Source organism: Lepeophtheirus salmonis, chromosome 12 (genome assembly GCF_016086655.4).
Source record: "Lepeophtheirus salmonis chromosome 12, UVic_Lsal_1.4, whole genome shotgun sequence".
NCBI lineage: Eukaryota > Metazoa > Arthropoda > Copepoda > Siphonostomatoida > Caligidae > Lepeophtheirus > Lepeophtheirus salmonis.
The window spans coordinates 6047352-6071704 of NC_052142.2; the positions used below are offsets into that span (position 1 = coordinate 6047352).

Genomic DNA, 24353 nt, shown 5'->3' on the forward strand with positions numbered 1-24353 from the left:
TATGAATATTTCCTTCCCTAAGAACTCACGCACATAGAGCTCAAGAGAATGATTTCTCCCGAGCGCGTTGTTCAATGAGCTACGTCGTCTATTAATGAAACTTGCAATTAAAAAGGTTACCGAATAAATATTGGATAGGTTCTTATTATTAAAATTTTATGGTATTTAAATGAGCATATTAAAAACCCCTGTCACGCTGTTACCTTTATTTTATCATGCAACCTTTTTCTCCAAAAAGAAAAAAAGGCCCGAAATCATTTGTAGTTAGACAAGAAGGTCTGCTAACAACAGAAAGCAGAAATACAACAGCTGCTATATATTTCTTAAGTACTCCCACACTATCATTGTCATCTTATTTCTCCACAATTTTTAAAATGAATTTCATTATAAATTTCATAATATTGAAATCCTATAGTCTTTTATTCGATACTGTATTATAATATGCTTTTAATATAGCTATACATTGTATTTCTATATAAAATGTATTCATAGAAATAATTAGACGGCCAATATATATATATATGTATATCAAACGAGGGATTAATAGGAAATTGTATTCCTGTCCTTTTGGAAACCGAGCCCAAGTATTCATAACTCATTGCTTTGTATATTTATCAAAATAAATAAACTATGAAATTGCCATGGAAGAAATTGCCATGGAGGAAAATTGCCAGGGAGAAAATTGCCTGTATTTTGATCGAACTTCATGATGAATAATAACACATTATAAGTTCGTTTAATATTGTTTATGACAAATATCTAAAAATATTTGTTTGTTCTATTGCCGAGGGAGTACATTCAAGTGTGACTATTATTATTGCAATACAATTTCATTGCATCTTTTGAAATTCAATCCAATATTCTAATTAAGGGATCGATAGGATTGGTAAGGTGGGGATAAATAGCTTAGGGCCTCTTAAAACATGGTTGAATACTCTCCGCCCTCGGATTGGCCAATGTGCCGGGGGTAGTGTGGGATTGTTAAAAGCCACTGAAAATACATCCAAGGAACCCCTCTAACACAACAAACTAGTTCAAAGCCCTCGGATTGTTTGGGGTCCCGGTTGTAGTACGGGATAGTTAAAAACCACCGCCAAAGCCTCATATACATAGAAGGAACCCCTCTAATATCAAAAAAATAGTTCCAAGTTCTCAGGTGCGCTGTGTACTTGAGGGTACCTTGGATCCTTGAAAACCACCGCCAAGGTATCACAGACATCCAAAGAACCCCTTTAATACCAAAAATTAGTTTAATTGAGTACACTATTTATCCCCCCTCCCTTATCAATCTTCTCGATCCATTTATTAAAAGATTGGATTAAATTTGAAAAAAGGCAATGAAATTGTATTTCAATAATATTACTCACACTTGAAGGTACTCTCTTGGAGGATGGAACAAACAGATATGTTTAGATATTTGTCATAAATAATATTAAGCGAATATATAATGTGTTATTATTCATCATGAAGTTTGATCAAAATACGAGCAATTTTCCTAACTGACAAATTTCTTCATGGCAATCTTCCACTGGCAATTTTCCCCAGGAGAGTTTATTTTGCACGCTTAGCGTGGTAACGCAAAGCTGAATTATCTATATTTTTAAATAAAATAACTCATATTATTTCTCCCCCCCCCCTTATTTTGACATTAAAGTAATGCTATTTTTTTTTTAATATACACAAATTTTGGGTGTTAATATCATTACTTATAATACTTGATATTTAATATCAAAAGGTAATATATTTATTGTTTTATTTTTGTTGTTACTTATTTTTAAGATATACCATTTAAAAAATATTTGTATTATTATCCTACATAGGATATGAAAGTCAAAAGCCACATGGTAACCTTGGGTGTAGGGCCGATACACAAATCACTTGCCCTAAATCTCTTATAAAGATATGCCATGTTCAAAAATGTGATGGAGAAGAGAATTGTCCAAAACTATTTGGTGAATCAATTTCATGGGATGAGAAAAACTGTGAAGAATATGACAAAGAAGATTATATTCCTGGAGTGGAAAACAGTTTGATCACAAATAAATCATCAATATTACAATCAGTTAAATTACTTTTGGATATTAAGGATGTAGTCTCTCAAACAAGTTTGCCTAAATTTTATTTTCCTACTTCACCAAAATTATCTTTGTCGAAATCAACTTTCACTCAATATTTGTTTAAAAATATTGTTTATTCAAATTTAGTATATATACAACCTATTGATACAAATATCATTCTTGGAAGTGACTTAAATCTAAGTTGTGATGTCAATTTGACAGATACTCCTTTCCTTTTAAAATATCACTGGTCTCATAATAGCTCGTTCGAATTATCCCAAAACACAGATCAACTTTTTATACCATCTGTTGGTATGGACGATGCTGGAGTATATTCATGTTCTATTATAACAGAAGGTGGTCAAATTTTTAGATCAAATGACGTCACAGTCACTGTCAATATGCAATGTAACTTAATAATCAATTATTCTTTTAAAAAGTGGTTTTATCCCAATTTTTTTAGCTTGCAACGGGGTTTTTGAATTTAAATGTAAAAGCGGAAGATGCTTGAATATAAGTAAAAAATGTAATTACGTAAGGGATTGCCTACATGGAGATGATGAATTTGAGTGTGGGTCAATATCAAACTGTTCTACCAAGACAAGCTTTTTATGCCTAGATGGTACTTGTATTTCCGAAAAAAACATTTGTGATGGGAAACCAGACTGTTTTTCTAGAGAAGATGAAAAAGACTGCATAAAATATATAAGTAACTTTATCAGACAACATTTAAATATTTAGTATTTGAAAAACGACATCTCCTTTTTTTTTTGGTAAATACTTATTGATATTTAAAGTTGTAAACTTAAACTCGTGTGATATTATCTTGTAGTTGGTAATCTGAACAGTGTTTTTTTTTAATTTTCAAAAGCTGTTATCATTATTTTGTAATTCCTGAGGACATAAAATGTAAGTCTAAAGTGACTATTATTGAGTGGGCTTATGGAAAGAGAACAGTTTACACTGATACTTGCTATGGAGTTATAGTGTAAGTCATTGTTGGATCCCCAGTAGAATTGAGGTTAGACATAGGGTAATTACTGCTTATGTCCTTACTAGATACAGAAAGTAATTTGTGGTTATTTCTTTCTTCATATAGATGCTTGTAGCTAATGTAATAAAAGTCGTAACTGCCAATTTGTTCACCTCTAAAACATTCTTCAAATTATCAGAGTTACTATGACATTTTTCGGTTTTTTTAACATATATGCAGGTCAAATGATTTACAATTCTATTCATGTATACTTACGTGTGGGAAATTTGTCTTAATTGGAGCGAGCGTGAATTTAAAAAAAAAATTATAGGTTGGTAAGTGTAATATATGTATGCTTCCATTAATTATTTTAACCTATTATGAGAATTCTAACGTATTAGTGATAAGGAGTATTTCAGTTTATAGTGATCTTTGTTAACAAATATGCCGTCTCTTAAAGGCACAAGGTTTTTAATGGCATTTTATCAGGCGTTGTTTTTACGCCCGCTGCAATTTGGACAATTTTCCTATTTACATTCCATTTTTTGTTAATGTTAGTGAGAACTCCTTCAACTGATATCTGGTTCCTCTTTTTCATTCTATGAGCTACCTATTATTGACAACAGATAATAAACAATATTGATTGAACTGATCAAATACTAAATCACTTTTTTCTTCTTCTTAAACTCAACTCTATCTCAATACTAGTCACAACGCTACTAATAATTATCTTTTTTGGATAATATAATCTGATAGAGTAAATTATTCTTTACAATAATTATTTTTTACATGTCATAAATAATTGTTGATGGCAAATTTCAAGTTAATTTAGATTTTAACCAAATAATGAGTTCCACTAAAACAAATATAGAAAAATTTATAATGGCATAAAACATCATTCAATGCCATATATATAAACAAAATTTGAGGATAATTATTTGATATTTATAGGTTCTTCAAAAATGAAAAGATTAAGTCAAATATAACTTTTTATGTAAAGTACAAACTGGATACCATACCTCGTTCCAGTCCCACCTCCTAACTTTTTTGAAGTTCCCCGGTAGAAATCATAAATATTGTTATTGCTATATTTTTTCAATAACTTCCCTCTTATTTCTGTTAAATAATTTATAACTTTTATATTAATAATTATTTTACATGCATTCAATTCCTCATGAATAAGTCCTCTGTCTTCCACCATTGTTTAAATAAAACTCCAATGCAGACCAATAATTTCAAGAAATACTTAAGTATGTGAGGTTAGAAAATGTTTTAACTGCTTCTGATCAATGATTTCAGAATCAATAGTAGTCATTTTAATGTTTTTATGTTCGTAGGTGTTATTTAAAGTAATCCTTCAATGCTCAGGTGTACATGCAAGTGTATGATTAGTACCTCCTTCAGTTCCTTTTATGTAGTCTTATTCTATTTCTTTTACAACACAGTTATAATATATATTATAGAAGTTTACAATTCAGTACTTTGATCTTTATTCATTTAGAAATACGATTGTACCATGGTGCAGTTGCTCTGCTAGGAACAGTATCTGTAATATACAAAGAAAATCGTTGAATATTCACTGGAATTCGGCCTGATAGGAACATTATTCATTTTATATTTATCAAGGACTCATCAATATAGACGATTTAATACGCTTAAATCTTAAATTGATTTTTTCTTCTCTTTGAAGACTGAAGACAACTACCATTTTTTTTTTGTGTACACACTACACTGTATTATAAACACTCTTTATAAAATGATTCCTGATCCTCGTCACCAAATTGAAAAACTCGAAGCCTCCATGTCGAGAAATTTATGAGGAAGGAGACAATCCTAGGAAATTGGAAGTTCTTCTTCTAATGTGGAAAAAGTCTTTTACGAAATATATCAAAGCCAAAACCTCTATTTTAGGACATGAAGCAGCTGAGACATATGATGAGGATTACTGATATTGGGAAACATGAGTTAGACTTTCGTGAAGCTAAAGAACAAATAGTGTTACCTCGTAGAGATTGCGAAGCAAAAAAATTAATGGAATTTGATGAAACTCAAACCCCTGAAATTCTTGCATCAAATGAATCAAATTTCTCAAATCCGATTATACCGAGACTGAACGTCAACCCGCCCCCTATTCGGGAGGAGAACACTGATTCACGACAATTTATACGTTGAAAACCTATATGGGAAAATTATTCAAGTTTCAAGTGACACAAAGGTGGGATGTTTGTGCCAATGCTATTCCCACGAATTCTTAAAAATTATTCCTGAATGTCTTGGTATTAAAGCTAATACGAGAAGGGACTCAGACGAGATATTAGAATAACTCACGTCTCACCACAGAAGCCTACTTATCCGTAATATAGATATGAAAGACCTCTTAAGTATACGTCAGTCTGAGAGTCAAGTTTAAAGGGATCCATGTAACGAAATTACTGAATTGGGCGATTTTTTCTAAGACAAAAATTATAATGAAAAGACAGCTTGCACATTGTTATGTTAATTCAAGCTATGAAAAATTAATCTGACATGGCTAAATTAATGTATGTAGATCCTAAACTATTTCAAGATGCCAGAAAATTTATCATGCAATTAGAAACAGTGCGAAAGAGGGCTAAACAATTCAGTTCTTCTTCAAAACAAATGCAAAGTACGTCAATGCTAATAAGAGGACGAAATTTAAAGGTCGTAAACACAGAAAACATCAAATTTCACTGAGAATTATAACAAAATCCGTGTTATTTTTGCAACGGGACTAAGCACAAACGTTGTGAATGTCCAGCCTTTAATCAAATATATAAATCTTGTGGAATCAAAGGTCATTTTGCTTCAAGCTGTTTGAAATATTAAAAAAATTAAACCTGCTTACTCTATTAATATTTCAACGACCGATAAAGTAGAAAGGAATAAGGACAAAACACATATTTAAGTTGTGATTAAGCTCTACGAAAACAACTTTATAACTGGAGTTTTAGCAGTTCCAGATACTGGTGCTGATATTTCAGTGATGAGGATGGAAATATTTCGGCAGATTTGATTAAAAATCGAATTAAATTAAAGCCAAGAATAAAAGAAGACATAACTTCAGTGAATGGTTAAAGTTTAGTTCAATATAGAACATTTTATGCAAATATCTGTATTGATTAATCAAAAGATTCTTCTCTGATTGTTGTTTGTGAAAATTTCAATGGTTTTACCTTGGGCGTAAAACATATCAAAGTTTCAATATTATACACGATAATTTCCCTCACCCTATGTCCAAAAATGTGAATTCCTTTTCAACTAATGCCAACCCCTCATCAAAAAACAAAGTCTGGCCAGAAAGACATACGTAGATCAAGACTCTCCCGTCACAAACAGATGATCCAAAACTAGATGATGAAGACACAGGCCACATTTTTAATTGTAGAGCAACCTTTTTAAACTCAATTGAATTAATTAATGATAATTTGAATCGTAATGAACAACTTCGTAACCAAAAACGTGGGAATAATATGTTTATAAGCCATCTTTGGAAAAAAAAAAAAAAAATGCATTGATATAAATTATTATAAACGTGTCGAAGTTATATTTTCTGGTTTTACATCAAAATGTATCAAAATCATTACGTCGCACATTACAAAAAGTCTCAAATCATACTTACTTTTTGTTCACCACTCGCACACATAGTCTAGACAGTCTCAAGTTAGATATAACTGCCCCCCCCCCCCAAAAAAAAACAATACTACTTATATAGACGTTAAGTACAACTAGGCGTGACTGATATTTTCTCCAAATATAGATCTATATAAAGGACGGATTGGTGCGTAATAAAGATATTATTAAATCAGCTACCATCCTTTTGATAACTATTGTATCCATATCAAACTGTGGGTGGCAGTGGAATTAATCTAAAATAGCCTCTCAAAAATACAGGAGAAATCTCGAAATCATCAATTGTATATGTATAGCTACAAAAATAGAAGATATCCTGCTCATGAAGAAATTATTTGAACGGATATGAGAGTATAAGATGGTATTCTGCAATATTCAACGCCTGTATATATTGAAAACGGAAAAGGGAATATCGTATGGACAAAAACTGTCGTTGGTCTATCAATTGAATATGCCTTGGATTTTGGAAAAATAAAAGATGAAGGGGAAAACTACCTTCGAACCTCCTATTAACATAATTAATTAAGTTATAATAGTCGAACACCAGTAGATGGAAAAAAATCATTCACTTGAAGAGTAAGATGGTTACTGAGGTAACCAATATTTTATATTATAGGGCGAAAGAAGTTGGGCACAAGTTAAATGTATGTATTAAGGAAAAAGGAAATAGTAGTTTCCTTAAACTAATTATAGAAGGTATTGAACGACAGTCTAATTATTGTTCAAGTTTCCTCAATGTATAAGTATTTTATGCATATATTAAATATCATTTAACCCCCTCGCTTGGCAGCCCAGGAGTTATATTCTCACCTTTAAGGGTAGACAATTATTGTTTGAAATGTCGCAAATACTCTATATATTAAAATAGCTTATTTTAAAAATTATTCTCTTCGAATGAATAAAGAATATATAATGAATAATCTATCAAACTACTACTTCATCATTCAATTGATAAAAGTGGATTTTTTTACCAAACATTCAAAGAATCTCCAAAACATAACATTTCGGAGATAAAACAGCTACTGGTATCTACCAGGTCCAATTTAACAATAGGCTAGGCAGAAGCTATTACAAATGGCTGAAAACTGTGAAGTAGAGATTTTTATATGGGAGGAAGGAAGTTATTAGTGGATTCCTAAACATTTTCAAGATTGAATGCAGACTACGAACAGAAACATGGAAATGATCAAGAGCCATCGAGATAGAAATACTCCCAAAAAGACCAAAACGACTACTCTGACGATTTAAAGTATCATAAAAAAAATCGAAAATTATTATTTAAATTTAGTTACTTTTCTGTTGTTTTTTTTTACACTCACAGTAATTTATGTATTTTATTTTAAAGATTTTTTTTTGCAATTTTTTTTTCTTATTTTGAAATTACTATTTATATATATATATATATAACGGCAATGTGCAAAATTGGGCATTTGGCAAAATGTCCGAACAATTTGCAAAATGGGCATTAGAACTGGGTAATATTTAAAATTTCCAATAGGTGGTCAATGTTATTTTAACTTCATTTACATTGTCAGATGAAATTATTGTTGTTAATTTGATTATTAAACAATTTATTGCCAAAGCAATTTAACCATTAAGGATTTGATTATAATATAATTTCATTGCAAGCAATTGGTTACTCTAGTATATTTTCATTGAAATTTATATTATATTCACACAATCAAACTATTGTATGATAAGAAATTGTCACAAAAGAATCCATTCTATTTTGCAAAATATACTGCCAACAGGTTGTGCAGGTGAACAGCTTGTCCCTAAGGGGGATCAAAACCTATTTTGAATATCAAAGACACCTTTTCACATATTATAATACACCCCAGCACACAGGATACACAAATAAGCCACTGGTCCAAACAGTGGAGCATTACTCACCACCACCCCTTCCCTGAGCATCAGTGACCCTATTTGATATCATATAATACACCTTACCCACGGGTTACGGAAGTGAACCACTTCTACACAAAGGGGACTAAAACCTATCGGACCCCTTCTAATATCCTCTGATACACATCGGCCCACGATTTGTGTAAGTGAACGCCCGGTCGAAAAGGTAGTTCATTATCCACCTCCATCGCTTCATTCAGCATCAAGAACCTTTGTTATTCACACAAATTAAGGGATCAAACTTTTTATAGTATTATACTTAGTGGGCTCTGTAAAGGTATGCGTAACTTTGTTGGTAATTTATGACCGTTATGCATTTCCTCTGCAATTTTTGCGTTAAAAAGTTTTTTAATACTAAAATATTAGGCAAAAAGGTGATAATTTGAATGAAAGTGATTAAAGTGGTATATCAGGATAACTACAGCAACAAGTAAAGATTTAATAAGAATTTACATTAGGATTGTTGATCCTACTTAATATACCCTAAACATAAACACATTCATCAAATAAAAGGTGTCCTCTTGTTGGAGTTAAACTTTTTGTTTGGAGTAAGTTCAATTGTACCACTGAAAGCCTTGTTCATTTCCATGCTACTGAATTCATGTGGTCAGTTGCACTTCATACTCTCTGGGAACTTCATAAACACAGAGGAATGTCTACTTGTAAGTCTCAAACTGCTTCCTTACATTCAACTGTTTTAACACATCATTTTTGTCCCTAATCTATAATATCCGTTCTCTGTTGCATGAGCTGCAACAACCAAGACGTGGTGGGGATCTGTTTTTCCACGGTCGATACCCAGGAACTTGGAAGTTGACGCACTGTCCTACCTCAGTCTCCTTAAACTGCCTGAGGAAAGTTGCATTATTCTGTTTGTTTGTGATTAGTTCCTCTCTGTTGTTGTACATTGCCGTCATGAGTAGATTATCATTGTGACCACTTTAGACATGTGCAATCATCTTCATTTTCACAATGGCAACCCTGGAAGATTCTGAAGCATGGCATTTAAGGCCCAGATTTAACCATTTTGTTCTCTTGATACAAATTGCTGACGGAATACCCATTTCTTGTGATCAACCAGTGTTCGCTCTATGACCTCCACTTCGAGCCTATCCTTGTCTATATTTCCACACATCTCTAATAGAGGCTTATATGTGGTTATATAACAGTCTTTGGATAAATGCAAACCCTAAATTCCGACCTTCCTTTGAATAGTCATACACTGCTTGTTATGAAGTTGGTTCAATACCAGAGTGAAAGCTATGATTCTTAGCATACTGAACAAACCACTGTCCATTAGCCAACTTACTTGTCTTATTGTCTCGTCGCTACATCATAAGAATGTCTTGAATGTCTCCATTTGCTCTCTCATATGATTCCTGAGATTGTGTGTGATGGAGATTTCCATGCCCAACCCATGGGCTGGAGTCTATTACAGACTATTAGCAAGGGCCCTGAATGCTCAATGAAGTGGTGGCGGCGTCTAATGGTCCACCTTTTCGACCAGCGGTTTACTTGCACAATCCATGGGGTTGGGTGTATTTTCAATGAAAATGTACTAGAACAAGGATACCTAATATATAGGGCTGCATTACCATTTGAAATATTCTAAGGGGTTGTAGAACCTACTAAGTTAAATTTCTTAAAAATGCCTATAAAAAACTATTCAATACACCTCTACTTCAATTTTATACCAAATATCAAAAAATGTCACATCCAATTTTCAAGGCCAAACTGCTAAAAAAAATCTAATCTGTCACCCTATTAAAGTTTCAGAAAATACGAAATCCCGAAAAATATTTTTCAATGTTTGAGCGTTCGACGCATTTTGATGATATGGAGCGTGGTATTATGAAAAAATGTCACTTGAAGTGAGAATGAGTTGAAGACCACACCTAAACATTAAGTGGAGCACAGTGTATCCCACAATCCACAGGTTGGACATCCCTGGAGCCACAGGTTGGACATCCTTGCACTAGATTATAAAATTGCTTACAATGAAATTCTATCTTAATCAAATCCTTAATTAATTGTTTTATAATCAAATTTTTTCCTTTAGCAGTGTTGAATTATTTCTGATTTTTTAAAGATTAATTAAAATATTTAATGGACATAAAACTAAATATCCGCACAGGAAAAGTTTCTCAAATCACAATTTTCGAAATTATTTTTTAATTATCATCAAGTTTATAAAGTCCTTCTTATGTATTTCATTTAATGTTACATTTTATTAAGCTTGAATTGTCTTTTACCAGTTATCATATTTCTATTAACTATCTGACAATATTATAAAATAGGAATCACTGTAGACTGTCTTTTAAGTTCAATGTTAGGGTATCGTTGTCTTATAAAGTCGAATAAATAGCGTAAAGAAAGGTATGGTGGTAAATATAGAAAGATATATTGAAGGGATTGATACTTGATTTTTGCATAATGAGTAGACGCCAGTAGCATAGTCAAGTACATCCTTTCCTAGTCTTCCAAATGTTTCTGAGTCCTAGACAAGTCCATGAAATATTTGAATCAGTACTCGAGTATGTCCGGATCTGAGTACTATGGCTCTGTTATAGACTATGAGCCTTTGACGCCAAAATAGGGCAGCACCCTTCCTATATATTCTTCTGTAAATACTAAAAAGGTATTTATGAATAATCTCTTTTTCATAAGGTAAAGTTGAGAATAATTTGTATATAGTCGCTTGGAACCGATGCAGATGAGAGAAATTCATGAATCTCTGACTGGAAATTACATGAGTATTAAATGATCCTATAACATCATTGTAGATATCACCAGCAATGACACATAATTTCTTGAGTTGATCTATCTCGTTCGTCAAAAGGAAAACTTAAAGGGCATTGCGAGGTCAATATCTGATAGATACATTCCTTAGTAGTGTTCCTGGTTTCATCTACGTTTCGGAGTAAAAAAGTAATACCTCATCACAGAAGGCATTATAAATCACAGGAATTAAACCCTCTTGATTTCTCCAACATAGAACAGTTATTACAAGTTCTAAAGTCTATTCAAATCCATAGCTCTTTGCACGAGCTTATTGAAGTAACTGAATGTACAAAAAGTTTGTTTATAGTATTTGAAAGAAAGATTGCGCCGTAGGGGATTATCCAGGCGTTTACAAATGCATGGATTGATGAATTTTTCAAATATATAACTATATGAAGGGCGTTTTGGTCCATAATAAAGAGAGTAGTAAATAAATTACCATCTTCTTTACAACTGCTTTATGCGTATCCAACTATGTCAATAGTTAATCTTATTCAATGTGTATTAAATTGAGACCATAAAAATGAGCAATATCAAATAGTTAATCAATTTTTTTTCTTCTCATTTGTTTATTAAATATATTTTGAGATTGTTTCTTCTTATTTTCTTTGTTTTGTATTAATTGAAAGCATTCCTCATGAACTGCTTTTAATTTTTTAAATACATGATTATCTGGTGATATTGAAATTCATGTTTTTCCACAGATTTGCAACACACCTAGGGCTGTTGTTGTTTAAGCCTTTAACACAACTTGTTAAATAATGCAATTAATTCTCTTTTTGACAGGACGGCGGAAAATTATATTGTTCCTATGGGTTGACCAATTAGCCATATATCAGTATTACTTCTAGTTATAAAATAATAATTATGCAAGATAATTCTGTGTGAATTGCATAGCATACTCATCTCGCCTTCAAAATTAGGCTATGCGATTTAGACAGAAAACGATTGAGTCTTCCTGAGAAATAGAAAAGCATAATAAGATTTTTGTTGAAAGGAATTAATTACAAAAAAAATTTTACAGTTCAATTACAGATTTCCTCTGAATATATTTTTTTCTAGAGACCATGTAAGGACTGTGGAAGATGTTCAGTGACACAATTTATGCTTTTGCAGATTGGCCTTCTCTAAACATTCTAAAGTAATTTGCATCATTTAAAGTAAAAGATTTGTTGAGTGGTGATATAAAGTTTCATAATGGTTTTTTTACATTTTGGAGGAAACAAATTAGTTTAGCTCAGAAACAAAAGCAATTTACTATACTCTCTTAAACTAAAATGGTCCTATTGCAGGGAGACTGAACAATAAACGATAAATGTAAAGAAGGGAGAGCTATAATTTCGGCCAAATCTGCAAGATATGTAGTCTTCTCATTAAAACTTCATAGGAACTCATACATAGTCATTCAATGAATATAGAACATTTATAAAAAAAGGTCGTTAAAACAATTAATCTTCCTTTACAAAAAAAACGGTCGTTAAAACAATTAATCTTCCTTTACAAAAAAAACGGTCGATAGAAGGTCCTGCATTTATTTTGGGAAAAACAGTCAAGAAAAAGGGAAAGATTCGATCATTATTTTCACAAAAAATTCAAGATGGCTCCAAATTAAAAGACGATCTGAAATTTATTTTGTAAAAAAAATAAAAGATGCGAGATTTCTTTAACAAAAAAAAGAAACTCTGTAAATCTGAAACAAAGGGGGACTAAAAATTATATATTGCCTCCAATGTACAATTTGTTTAACTAAGCTACTGATTTTTTCAATGATATTGGAGTAGATCCGTGAATTGAGGGATGAGATCAGAGGAGATCACATCTCATGATGTAAGACACTACGACCTTTTCTTGCATCTACCATGAATCATTACAGTATAATTACTTTCAGGAATACCTTGTACAGGAGTCATAGTGTGCAAATCCGTTACTTTCAGTATATTTCAGCATTTTTTTTTCGTTGGGCATCGATGAACTCACTTAAGGAGTGAATTCTCAATATAATTTCATTATTTCGACTTTTAGTTTTCGCACAGTAACCATATCTCTTGTTCAAACTCAATTATTTGTTACCCTAGACCTAATTGGATGTCTTAATACATTTTATAATTAAGTATCACTTTAATATGTTTTGACTTTATTGATCACAATTACAAGAATAAGTTTACAGGTTGGATTAGACAATCATTGAACTTCATATTGTATATTTCTCTTTATTTATGTGTAAAGCAATTATAAGTTTTTAGATCTTTCTTATCATGCAATCTAATGTAATTGATTATGTCGATTAAGTTAAGCCTTACACGAAATATTATTTGACAGGGAAATTTAGAAATAGAAATTTCCCATTTCTTTAGGTAATTTAATTTTAGATTTCAATGGATGCCCTACTTTAATCCTTACTAGTTAGTAAGGACAATTGATTTTTAAAGATAAATAAAAAAAATCAATTGGGCTAGGTCTTACATAACCCTTGGCCTAATTAGATTTAGCGAGGAACTTTAAGTACCCTCATGCTGATAGCTGATAGGGTTATGCAAAAAGGGGGGTACCCCTCTCACCTTAGTTATGGCGGTTTGCCAATTCGTTATCCACCTAGGGATGAACCTCTACCCTTGACTCAGAACCCATTCAGACCCCTAATATCAGTTTTACTAAAATCAGGGATTTTGGAAAACCTAATTACTTTAACCCTGTCACACCCTTGGTATTTATTATCTTTCTGAGGTTAAATTCTCAATTACTTGAGAGAGCTTCTTAATTTGGCCCCCTAGACTAAACTAAGCTTTCTTCTTCTAAGGGTCATTAGTCTCAGATTTGATGAAAAAACTCGTTTACGACGAGGACACTTTCATCGATTGACTTCAGACTCATGGTCTTTTGCGAAGATATATGGATTGTTTGGAATGCCAAAGAATAAGAACGAAAGTTTTCTAAAACAGCAATAAAGTTTTCCATTATATAGGAATTGGATGTCGTAAAATATTTTCTAGTCCTAAGTGGAAGCTCTTTGATATGAGGTATTTAAGCATCTGCAAGTTAGTAGAGCTAATTTACTGTTAGACTTCCTAAAACCTTCGTCTCCTAAACAGTGAGAGAGGTGAGTATTTCTAAAAAATAGTTATAGACTTGTTCAACTTTCATATGGACATTTATTATCAACATTTTATTGATATTCCCGTGAAAATCGATGGATCTTGCAGTATTTCTACACACTTCTAAATACTTTGAATATAAATAAACAGTACAAACTTCAACGCTAGTGTAATCCTACATGGAAACTTATTTAAGTAAGTGTGATCTATAAAATCATGACACAGTCAAGGAATACTCAATCATAAAATGTATTTATACATCTCTTTAGGTATTAGGTAACAAATAATTAAGTTTGAAGAAGAGACATGTTTACGAACAATACATAACAAAAATGTCTGATTTTTCACAATAATCTGAAATAACTTTATATTGTATAATACATTTTGTGGATGTTTAAACTTTAAAATATCTTGGTGGATACTCTGAGCAACCTTAAGAGTTACCAAAGATTTATAATAAGATTTTCAAATCAAAATCATTTTAGAATTATTCATTAAATATAATTATATTTCATTCTATTATAAAATGTTTTTATTGCAAAGATACCTTAAGATTTGCTTGAATTGATGTAATGTCAATAATGAGTCGGATGCAAGTTAAAAACTGAGGAAATAATCATAATATCCTATCATACACATACTATGTAAAATAAAAAGAGTTACTATTTGATATCCAAAGCATGTTAATTAATATGTTACTAGATATTTATACTATTTTAAGGAGGTTATATTTTTTCCTCCCCGGATTTTCTACACTCTAAGCAATCTCGATAGTTATGCATTCAAAGATAAAGATAATGTTTAAATCAGTATATCTTAAATAAATTCTAAAACATACATTTTTTAGTTTTTTTTTTATTAAAATGAAGCTTTATGTGTTAACTTTACAACAAACTAGGATTTCTATCATGGTGATAAAAATGATAATTTATTAGACTTCAAAAGAGGAGGTAAATTTTTTGTCATTTTTTTTGTACAAACAAGGCATTTTCTCTTAATCAAAAAAAAGATTAAGATGCAATTTAAATATTTTTCAAGTCTCATAATATGTATTAACAAATTTTAATATGTGCTTTTCCAAGTCAAGTTATGATAACCTTAACAAGTGATTTTTAGACTCCTTCAATAAATTTTTTACTTTATTTTTATAATATGATGCAATGAGATTTGAATAATTAACTTCAATTAATTTAATAATTGTCTTCAGTGAAATATATCAAAGAATATGAACATTATAACACTTCATATAGTTATTCAATTCAATTTACTATTTAGAATTAGAACAACTTTATTAATTTGTAAAACTAATATTGATATGAATTAATGTTTAATTACATTTTATTTATTAAATAAATCTTATATGTACAACAAGAAACATATCTATCTTCCTCCTCCGTTTTTGCTGCCTTGTAACAGTTTTTGTTATCTTTTAGCTCTATCTACTATTAAAAATAAGAAGGGAAGATTGTATTTGCCAGTTAATTCGTCTTGGATGAACACTATGAGAATTCAATCTGTTCAATAATTCTTCAGGTGGTAACATGAAGGGGAATTTGCATTAGCCAGCTAATTCGTCCTGGATTGCTGCAATTCAAATGAACACTTGTTGCTGCAACTCAAATAAACAATTATGAGAATTTAATCTGTTCATTAAAGACAAGTAGTAACATTTTATAAGTACCTATGCCCCATAATCATTCTATTGAAGCATTGGATATTACGCAAGATACTAATTTATTTAGGGGTAAAGTAATTTTAAAGTTGTTATATAGTTGGTGCAGGTATTAAGCAATATTTACTGGAGGCAATTTAGGAGTATGTTAGTTTATTGGGTTTAGCTACATAGTGAAAGGATTGTTACGTAGCTATCTGTAGACTGTTACTGATTATTTGGTGTCTTTGCAATTTCTTGGGGTGTCTTCAAATCATGCGTAACTGGGGGAGTAACAATACCTGCTTAGGAGTAATTCTGACGAATATAATTTTTTTTATGAAACCCAGGAGACTACCCAAAATAATCGTCCTTGGGTTTTTTGTTCTGGAATACATTAGGTAATTTAACATTCGATTCAAATAGACAAACATATGAATAACATTAATTTTTTGAATTTTTAAACTATTTGACCACTATCATTTTGTGTCCAAATGCGTCCTCGCCCCATGCGTCCGTGGAACGGGCAGGCTCATACTAGTATAAATACAATTATAATGACTACAGAAACGGCTCTTTAAAAATTTATTCGACACTCCATGGAATTATCTAATTGAGTTAATTGTGGTACGTATGGCTGGGGCCAACTACAATGAAAGGTTCCAACCTCTCAAATATTATATATAATCGTCCTATATTTCCCTTAATGGCATTTGATTTTTAATTTTCCTGATTCTATGCCTATGATGCTTTTTAGAAATATTTTCTAAATATGTGAGTATAATGAAGCATTAAATAGTAATATGGATCTATAATTATTCAATTAATACATGTAATTGAAGACACATCTAAATTAAATTTGATGCAAATTATTTGTACTAGCATTTTGTTTTATTTACATACATATATATAATGTAATATTAGATATTAATAAATACATAAAAATAATGTAAGTTCCAAGATATGGATTTAAGAAACTTTATGATTGAATTATAATTGTATGGAGATATTACTCGTTGCAATCTTTCATTACAATTTTCATTCGTGTAATATTACCCCGTTCTATGTCATTTTTGTTTTCCTAGCAAATCTTGTTCTATTTTTAAATAGTTTATTAATTTCCAATTATTTGGAATACACGTATATGTTATATAACTTTGAAGGCCATGTTAGAATCCTTCTATTTGGTTATTTGTTGTTCTGGTGCAAACATTCGATAATTTGATTGGACATGTTGTTGTCACTCTCTTTCTTCCTTCTCCTTGGCTATGCCTCCTCCCCCCTTACGTGATGTAATGCGTCTAAAAATGGAAAATCAACTCTTGGCGTCAATCACTATCATCAGGAAGCTCAACAAATCCTTCCATAACATCTGGAATAAAATCCATCATTAATGTTTCAGTGCATAATGATGTTTTTAGATCATTTAAAGTCAATTTTATGTCGCTTCACACTAATGTGGGAGTAAGATAAATAAACTTGTTAACACTACATATCAAATAATTATGAGCAATGTAAAACCTTGATATTAAATCATTTGAGTTCAGTATTTGAGTTTTCAGTCACAGACCCAATCTTTACATATAACAAGATGGTCTAATGCACCCGGTCCAAAAATCAAGATTATTTCAAGATTGTGTTCACCATTATCATATTGTAAAAAATTTTCTCCATTTTTCAATAATCTGTATACATAGAGAATAGAATATTCACATCTTCCACCAGGGATTGGAGAAGCTTGATTTACTTGTCATCTCCAGTCTCGAACGCTACGAGCCAAATTCGATGAATTGGAAATGAATGATAGAATTACTCGGAAACACATATATTGGCACAGGACCTGGAACATTCAACAACTATACGACCACAATTAACCAAATTAGATAATTACATGAAGCGTCGAATAAAAAAAAATTAAGAGCTGTTTCTGTAGTCATTCAATATATATTTACATTTATTAAAGTAAATAAAGTTTTTTAATTCATATTCTTTGATAAATATAACAGAATACCATTATTACAAATGAAGTTATATATTCAAATGTCATTGTAACATATTATGAAAATACACTCAAAAATGCGATGAAGGAGTAAAGAAGTCACTTGTTAAGGTTCTCACAACTTATCTTGAGATCCATTGGATTTATGAAATCCAAGTTCTAGATATATAGCTCCCAAGATTTGATTGACTACGTAATGCAGCCTATTTAGTACTCTTCCAATGAGAAAGAAATGAAGATACAAAGAACATCATTCTCATCTCTGTATTCCTATTCTAGATTTGTCCAAATGTTTCTCAGCTTTAAATTTTCCCCTGCTTAAATCTCTCATTTCCACGTGCTCTCCTACGATCCTACCTTTGAGTGATCCCCCAATCCTTTTAGTGATTTCCCTCACCACATCCAAGCACCTCTTCTACTTATACATCCTCGCTCATAACGAAAATGAAGTCACAGCTCTTGCCTAATCTGATGTTATGCTTGTTCTTTCATCCACAGGTCTTTTCTAATAGGAATAATCCATCATATCAACAGTCTAATCAAGGTTAATGGAAATACAAGGTTAGACCATCATGTAATCTGGCTTGGTAGAAATTTCAATCTGATGTATTGTACCGACTGCTGGGTAACACAGGCAGATTTTGACAAAAAACATAAGCACTCATAGTCTATGACGTCACTATTGCGAGAATTTTCAATTTAATGTATTGCACCGACTGTTGGGCAAGAAAAACAGATTTTGACAAAACATGCAACCATTCATATACTATGACGTGGTGGAAGTCAAACATCAGTCGGATATGGGTTATGGTATAACATTGCATTTCTATTAAGCTTGAGTCTAATGATAATTGATAGTTAAGTGATTAGCACTTCTTCCATTGGAATTGCTGTCGTGTGTGTTTTTTGTTTTTTTAATATTTAATCTAATAGCTATTATTACTTAATAATGCCTATTTTGTCTCTGGTTCGAACTCGTTCGTCATCTTAGTAGTGAAATTATTATAAAAGTTTAATAAAAAGGCAATTCTTTCGACCGACGAGCTTTATACAATGTGAATTTCCCCGGGGCGAGTAATTCCACGGCAAATTTCCATGCTTTCATAGATCCCATTTTTTAAATCATAAAAAACTCCTTTAAATAACATTTACAAGTTCTACATTTAACTTGAGTTAAAAACCCCAGAATTCAGGTCCATGAGAGAAAAATGATATCAGTTTTAGATTCTGCGCTTTAAGATTAATTCTATCCATATCTTCAATTCAAGACTTAAAATTATCACCCTGGAATTGTTACCTTGTAATATTAATTATTTTTTACACAAAAAAGTCGAAAATAGTTTCAAGATTTACAATGAATGCATTATGTATCAGTTCTCAAAGTGATCCATTTTTTTAGTAAAATCGAAAAAAAAAAAAAAAAGTAATATTTTCTCATTACTTTTCTTTTCATTTTTTATTCTAAAATTAAGCAAGATATTATATGATAGTCAAGCAATTTTACCTTCAGAAAAAGTTCGATGTTTTATATCATCCATATGATTTTCAACATGAAACTAAATTTATCTAAGCCTTTTTAATTTTTAAAACATTTTTTTATATCATATTAATAAATATATTTACTACAATGCCGTTTCGCAACACGAGAGTTACTTTAATTTAGAAAAAAAATTAAAGGTTATGAAAAAATATATTCATAAACTGCTTATTAGCTTACCAAAAACCCTAAAACTTAATGCATAAAACAGTCGTACGTTCTATTAAATTTTCAGAATATACCCATTAAGTTACCATAACTACAAAATGTTAAGTTCAGAACCTTTCATTATATTCGAATACCAATCATTGTAAAAGAAAGCTTTAACATGCAATAGATACATAAAAACCTATCCTAAAGAACAAATATATATTTTTATTAAATATTTTTTTAAGGGAAAAAAGTGTTGTCAAAATATTTTTATTATTAGCCATGAGTACACAAACTAAACATTAAAAGATTCTAAAAGACATAAAGAAACTGAATCTAGTAAACAAACTACCTTTTGGACTACGGTCATAGTAATGTGTCATTTTTTTTTAATTTAAGAAGAATATTTTCCATAAATGTATTTAGTATTTTGCCTTGATATTTTATGTACTTAGTAATTTTTTAACTCTTCTTACATTTTGAAAAATAAGTTAATTTTATATTAATTTATAAAATATAATACTTTTGTAATTTAACTCGTATTAATTAGATTCATTACAAGTCAAATATAGGTCGAAGTTCAAATGACATTTTTTTTCTTCTACTTGTTTTTTATAAGACACTATTTATCTAATAATATATATGATATTATTTAGGTCGTTGTGAATATCATCAATTCATGTGCCTGGGAAATCTTAATTGTGTACCATTATCAAAAAAATGTGACGGCTTCATAGATTGTGAAGATGAATCTGATGAAAGAGATTGTCTTTCACATGATCCACATATTAAAATTCGTTTGTATCCTACTAAGCAAACTGTAATATCTGGACAAGAAGTTGTTTTTCAATGCAGAGATGAAGGTCGCCACCGTCTTCCTGTTGTATGGAATAAATTAAGAGATGATGGTTCTTTTGATAGGGTATCAAGTAATAATGGTCGTTTGGAAATTTTTGAAACATCGGTTTGTACATATAATTGTAGCATCATCAATTTTATAATAGTTAATTACAATAAAGGGGACAACTGCCTTTATTCAAATTTCAAAAATTAAGAAAAAATAACAACAATTTTTTATTAATGTTAAAAATTTCTAAAGTGTTGAAATGGATATATATATTAATTTCCAGATTCGTCATGCCGGTGTATACTTTTGCGAAGTGGATATGTTTACAAATGTATCAAGTATATCAGCGACCCTAAATGTTATTGAGAGTAAGTTTTATTTTCTGTAATGTGAATAGATTAATAAAATTTAGCGCACAATATATAAAGCAAATAAAAAAAAAGTAAAAGAGAGGGTGAAAATAAAAATAAAAATGTGCAATTATATATCTTAAATTCTATTAATTCCTGAACATAACGAAAGGACAGAAATAATCTTAGCTGATCCATTATTTCACATCTTGTTAAATAATTTTAGTTAAATTATTTCGAACAGTTTTGTTATTTCAAATATATATTGATAATGATATTATTTCATATTATTCGGATAATACTTGTAATAAACTCGATAGCTCAAGTCCAGTCACAAAAATTTGATTGCCAAAGAGATGAAGCAACATGTTCAAATGGACAATGTATCCCTAAGGATAATGTTTGTGACGGAAGGAGAGATTGTTTTGATGGATCAGATGAATCATCATGTGGTAAGTTAATTGAATAATTTATGTTTTCCTCATTTTATCCTAATTAAAGGCGGCGGTGGAGGATGTGAGCCAAATGAGTATAGATGCGATAACAAAAGGTGTATTCTAAAAACATGGGTATGTGACTCTGATGATGATTGTGGTGATGGAAGTGACGAAAACTATTGCGCTGTTAATCCACCTGGCTCTCCTTGTAAATTTAAAGAATGGATGTGCCATTCCAAAGAACAATGTATTCCAAAATCTTTTCATTGTGATGGTGAGATTGATTGTCAAGATACATCAGATGAAATAGGCTGCAGTGAGTGAATATTTATAATCCAATTTTTATTTTATATTACATTTACCAAACTTAAATAGCTCCTCCAAAAATAACGCAATCCCCACCACCAAGATTAAAAATAAACTATCATCAATCTTTTATCATAAATTGCACTGCTGTTGGTATTCCGCCTCCAGAAATTGTTTGGAGGTTGAATTGGGGCCATGTTCCAAAAAAATGCAAAATGACTAGTACACCGAATTTGTTGACAAATAAAGCATTTGGAGAATTAAATTGCCCTCTGGTAACATTGAAAGACCAGGGAGCATATTCATGTGAAGCTATTAATTCTAAAGGATCATGTTTTGCTGGTTCAAAAGATTGTGGAATACCGGGACAGGATGTTATAATAATTGTTGAAGATTCCAATAAATTGAATTTTGGTGAAGCAATTACGTCGTGCCAGCCCGGTACTTTTCATTCAAATATAGATTCGGTAAAAGAGTGTATTCGATGTTACTGTTCTGGTATAACTAATGAATGTTCAAGGAACAATTTTTTCAAGTCAATAGTATGTGTCATGTATATGCATTTTGTATAAAATTAATGCATATGCATTTATTTTTTAATAGATCGATTTATCAAAAATGGATTTTTCTACATTTGAAATACGTATGCCTTCAGGCCCCGTTGAACTTTTTCCTTCGAAGAAAAGATGGTATTATGTGCAAAATGGATTTAGAATTGATGAATTTGATAGAGGTGGTAACTCTTATATTTTCGTTGACCTATCGAATATGATTAAGGGTTCGCAAGTAAAATCCTACGGCGGATTTCTAAGCTTTAATGTTAGATATGATTATGACTATGATGGTCCATTTTTTGATGAAGATGTTATTTTACAAGGAAATAATATTACACTTTACCATAGAATTAAGAAAAACCTTTACCCTTCTACTAATAACAGTATTAAAGTTCGATTTCTTCCTCAATATTGGTCAAAAAATAAATATTTTAATAATTTGAATAATCCTTCAACACGTGAAGATTTTATGTTAGCTTTGAGTAATATTCAGCATTTAATGATTAAGTAAATAAAATAAAGTAACAATTAACATTCTTTGACATTCTATTTAAATTTATAAGGGGACATTTTGGTGGAGGTTCAAATTTTATAGAAAATATTAAACTGGATACAGCTGAACGAAGAGATGCTGGCTTTGGTATCGTAACAACAATAGAAAAATGTGATTGTCCCTATGGATACTCTGGCTTATCTTGCGAGGTTCTTATTTCTAATATAATCTTTTACATACTATTATGTTAATTTTTTTTATAATCTTATAGGAATGTGTTCCAGGATTTACAAAAACGAAAGAAGCTATATGTGTTCCTTTGAGAGATGCAACAAAACCAGTTGAACAACCTTACGATTGTCATCAGGGATATTACTATGATAAGGGATCTTGTACACCATGCAATTGTCCATTAGATAATTATGGACAACCATTAAATTGTTACGTAGACTTTGATGAGAATGTAAATTGTGACTGTGTAAATGGATCCGAAGGAAGATTGTGTGAAATTTGTTCCTTAGGATATGTGAAAAGAGGGGAACATTGTATTCCAGAAATTGATCCCAAAAATAAATTAAGAAATAATGAAGGTAAGTAGTAATGATTGATATGTAAGTTGATTCCTAGTTTTAGCACTATTTAAAATGGAATTTTGTCATTTTATCTTTCTACTTGTTTTTCAACTTTCAACCTTTAGGAAAGATGATAAGATAGAGAATATATTAATACATGTCAGTTGGCAACCTGTATTTCATCTTTATTTACTATTAAGGTGGATTTTCATATATTGTGAATTATCGTTGGTATTTTATGCACTGAACTTATTAATTACTCGCCAAATTATGATCTTCACACTCTAACCATTTTTTTTTAAGATAAAAAGGTTTAGTAACCACAAATACTGATTTTTTATATAAAAAAATTTCCAAACTTTAGTTTGTTTATCTTCCTTCTCGTGCTAATTTATTTGTTTTTAATTCTTGAACGGGAGTGCACTAACTGTTTAAATAACGATCGAGAGCAGAAGTACACTCATCATTTTGGATGAGTGGTAAAATGTCTCGCATTTTCGCTTATTTGTATAACTTTTATTACTTTTTTCCTGTTTTTACCTCTTATGAGATAACATCTCAAATTTGGGGGATTAATAATAATTTTAAATATCGCACGAATAGAAGGTTGAAGTTATCTATTAAGATAATTTAGAATCTTTTTTTCATGCTGTATCTGTGGTTCTCTGCTTCGTCAGTTGACCAGTTTTCCTCTCATGTAGCTGGTTACTCTAAGAAAAATCAGATATCGGTTTCCTCAGATTGTATTAGCTGTCAAAAGTCGTACGCATACATTAAACTTGTAACATATTGAAATTATTAACAATCATAAAGAGTTGTCAAATTCAAATACACTTATACGAGCGAAAAAATGAGCGCAGCTCATTTTTAAAAGTGCGGAGGTGTGCTTCCAAAATTAGTATCGGAGCGGTAGCGCGCTCATCCTTTCTTATGGGACTCATGCTCTGCATATCAGTATGTCACCTGCAAATAATTGTTATTTAATTTATTATTCCTTC

At 30.9% G+C, this 24353-nt stretch overlaps 1 protein-coding gene across 13 annotated transcripts in view; it reads left to right on the forward strand.

Moving 5' to 3' along the window:
• Nucleotides 1-24353, forward strand: part of LOC121127156 (basement membrane proteoglycan) — a 106957-nt gene that overhangs the window by 58400 nt on the left and 24204 nt on the right. For 8 of the 13 annotated variants that reach the window (XM_040722508.2, XM_040722513.2, XM_071892306.1 and 5 more), the window contains 10 exons: nucleotides 1821-2465; nucleotides 2521-2766; nucleotides 20453-20760; nucleotides 20927-21011; nucleotides 21314-21445; nucleotides 21495-21746; nucleotides 21806-22278; nucleotides 22340-22797; nucleotides 22854-22992; nucleotides 23055-23373. In XM_040722508.2, the coding sequence (XP_040578442.1) occupies nucleotides 1821-2465; nucleotides 2521-2766; nucleotides 20453-20760; nucleotides 20927-21011; nucleotides 21314-21445; nucleotides 21495-21746; nucleotides 21806-22278; nucleotides 22340-22797; nucleotides 22854-22992; nucleotides 23055-23373 (3057 nt within the window). Of the gene's footprint in view, nucleotides 1-1820; nucleotides 2466-2520; nucleotides 2767-14623; nucleotides 14655-20452; nucleotides 20761-20926; nucleotides 21012-21313; nucleotides 21446-21494; nucleotides 21747-21805; nucleotides 22279-22339; nucleotides 22798-22853; nucleotides 22993-23054; nucleotides 23374-24353 lie in introns of those variants that run through there. The other 5 variants (XM_071892307.1, XM_040722512.2, XM_040722515.2 and 2 more) reach the window with 3 other exon arrangements.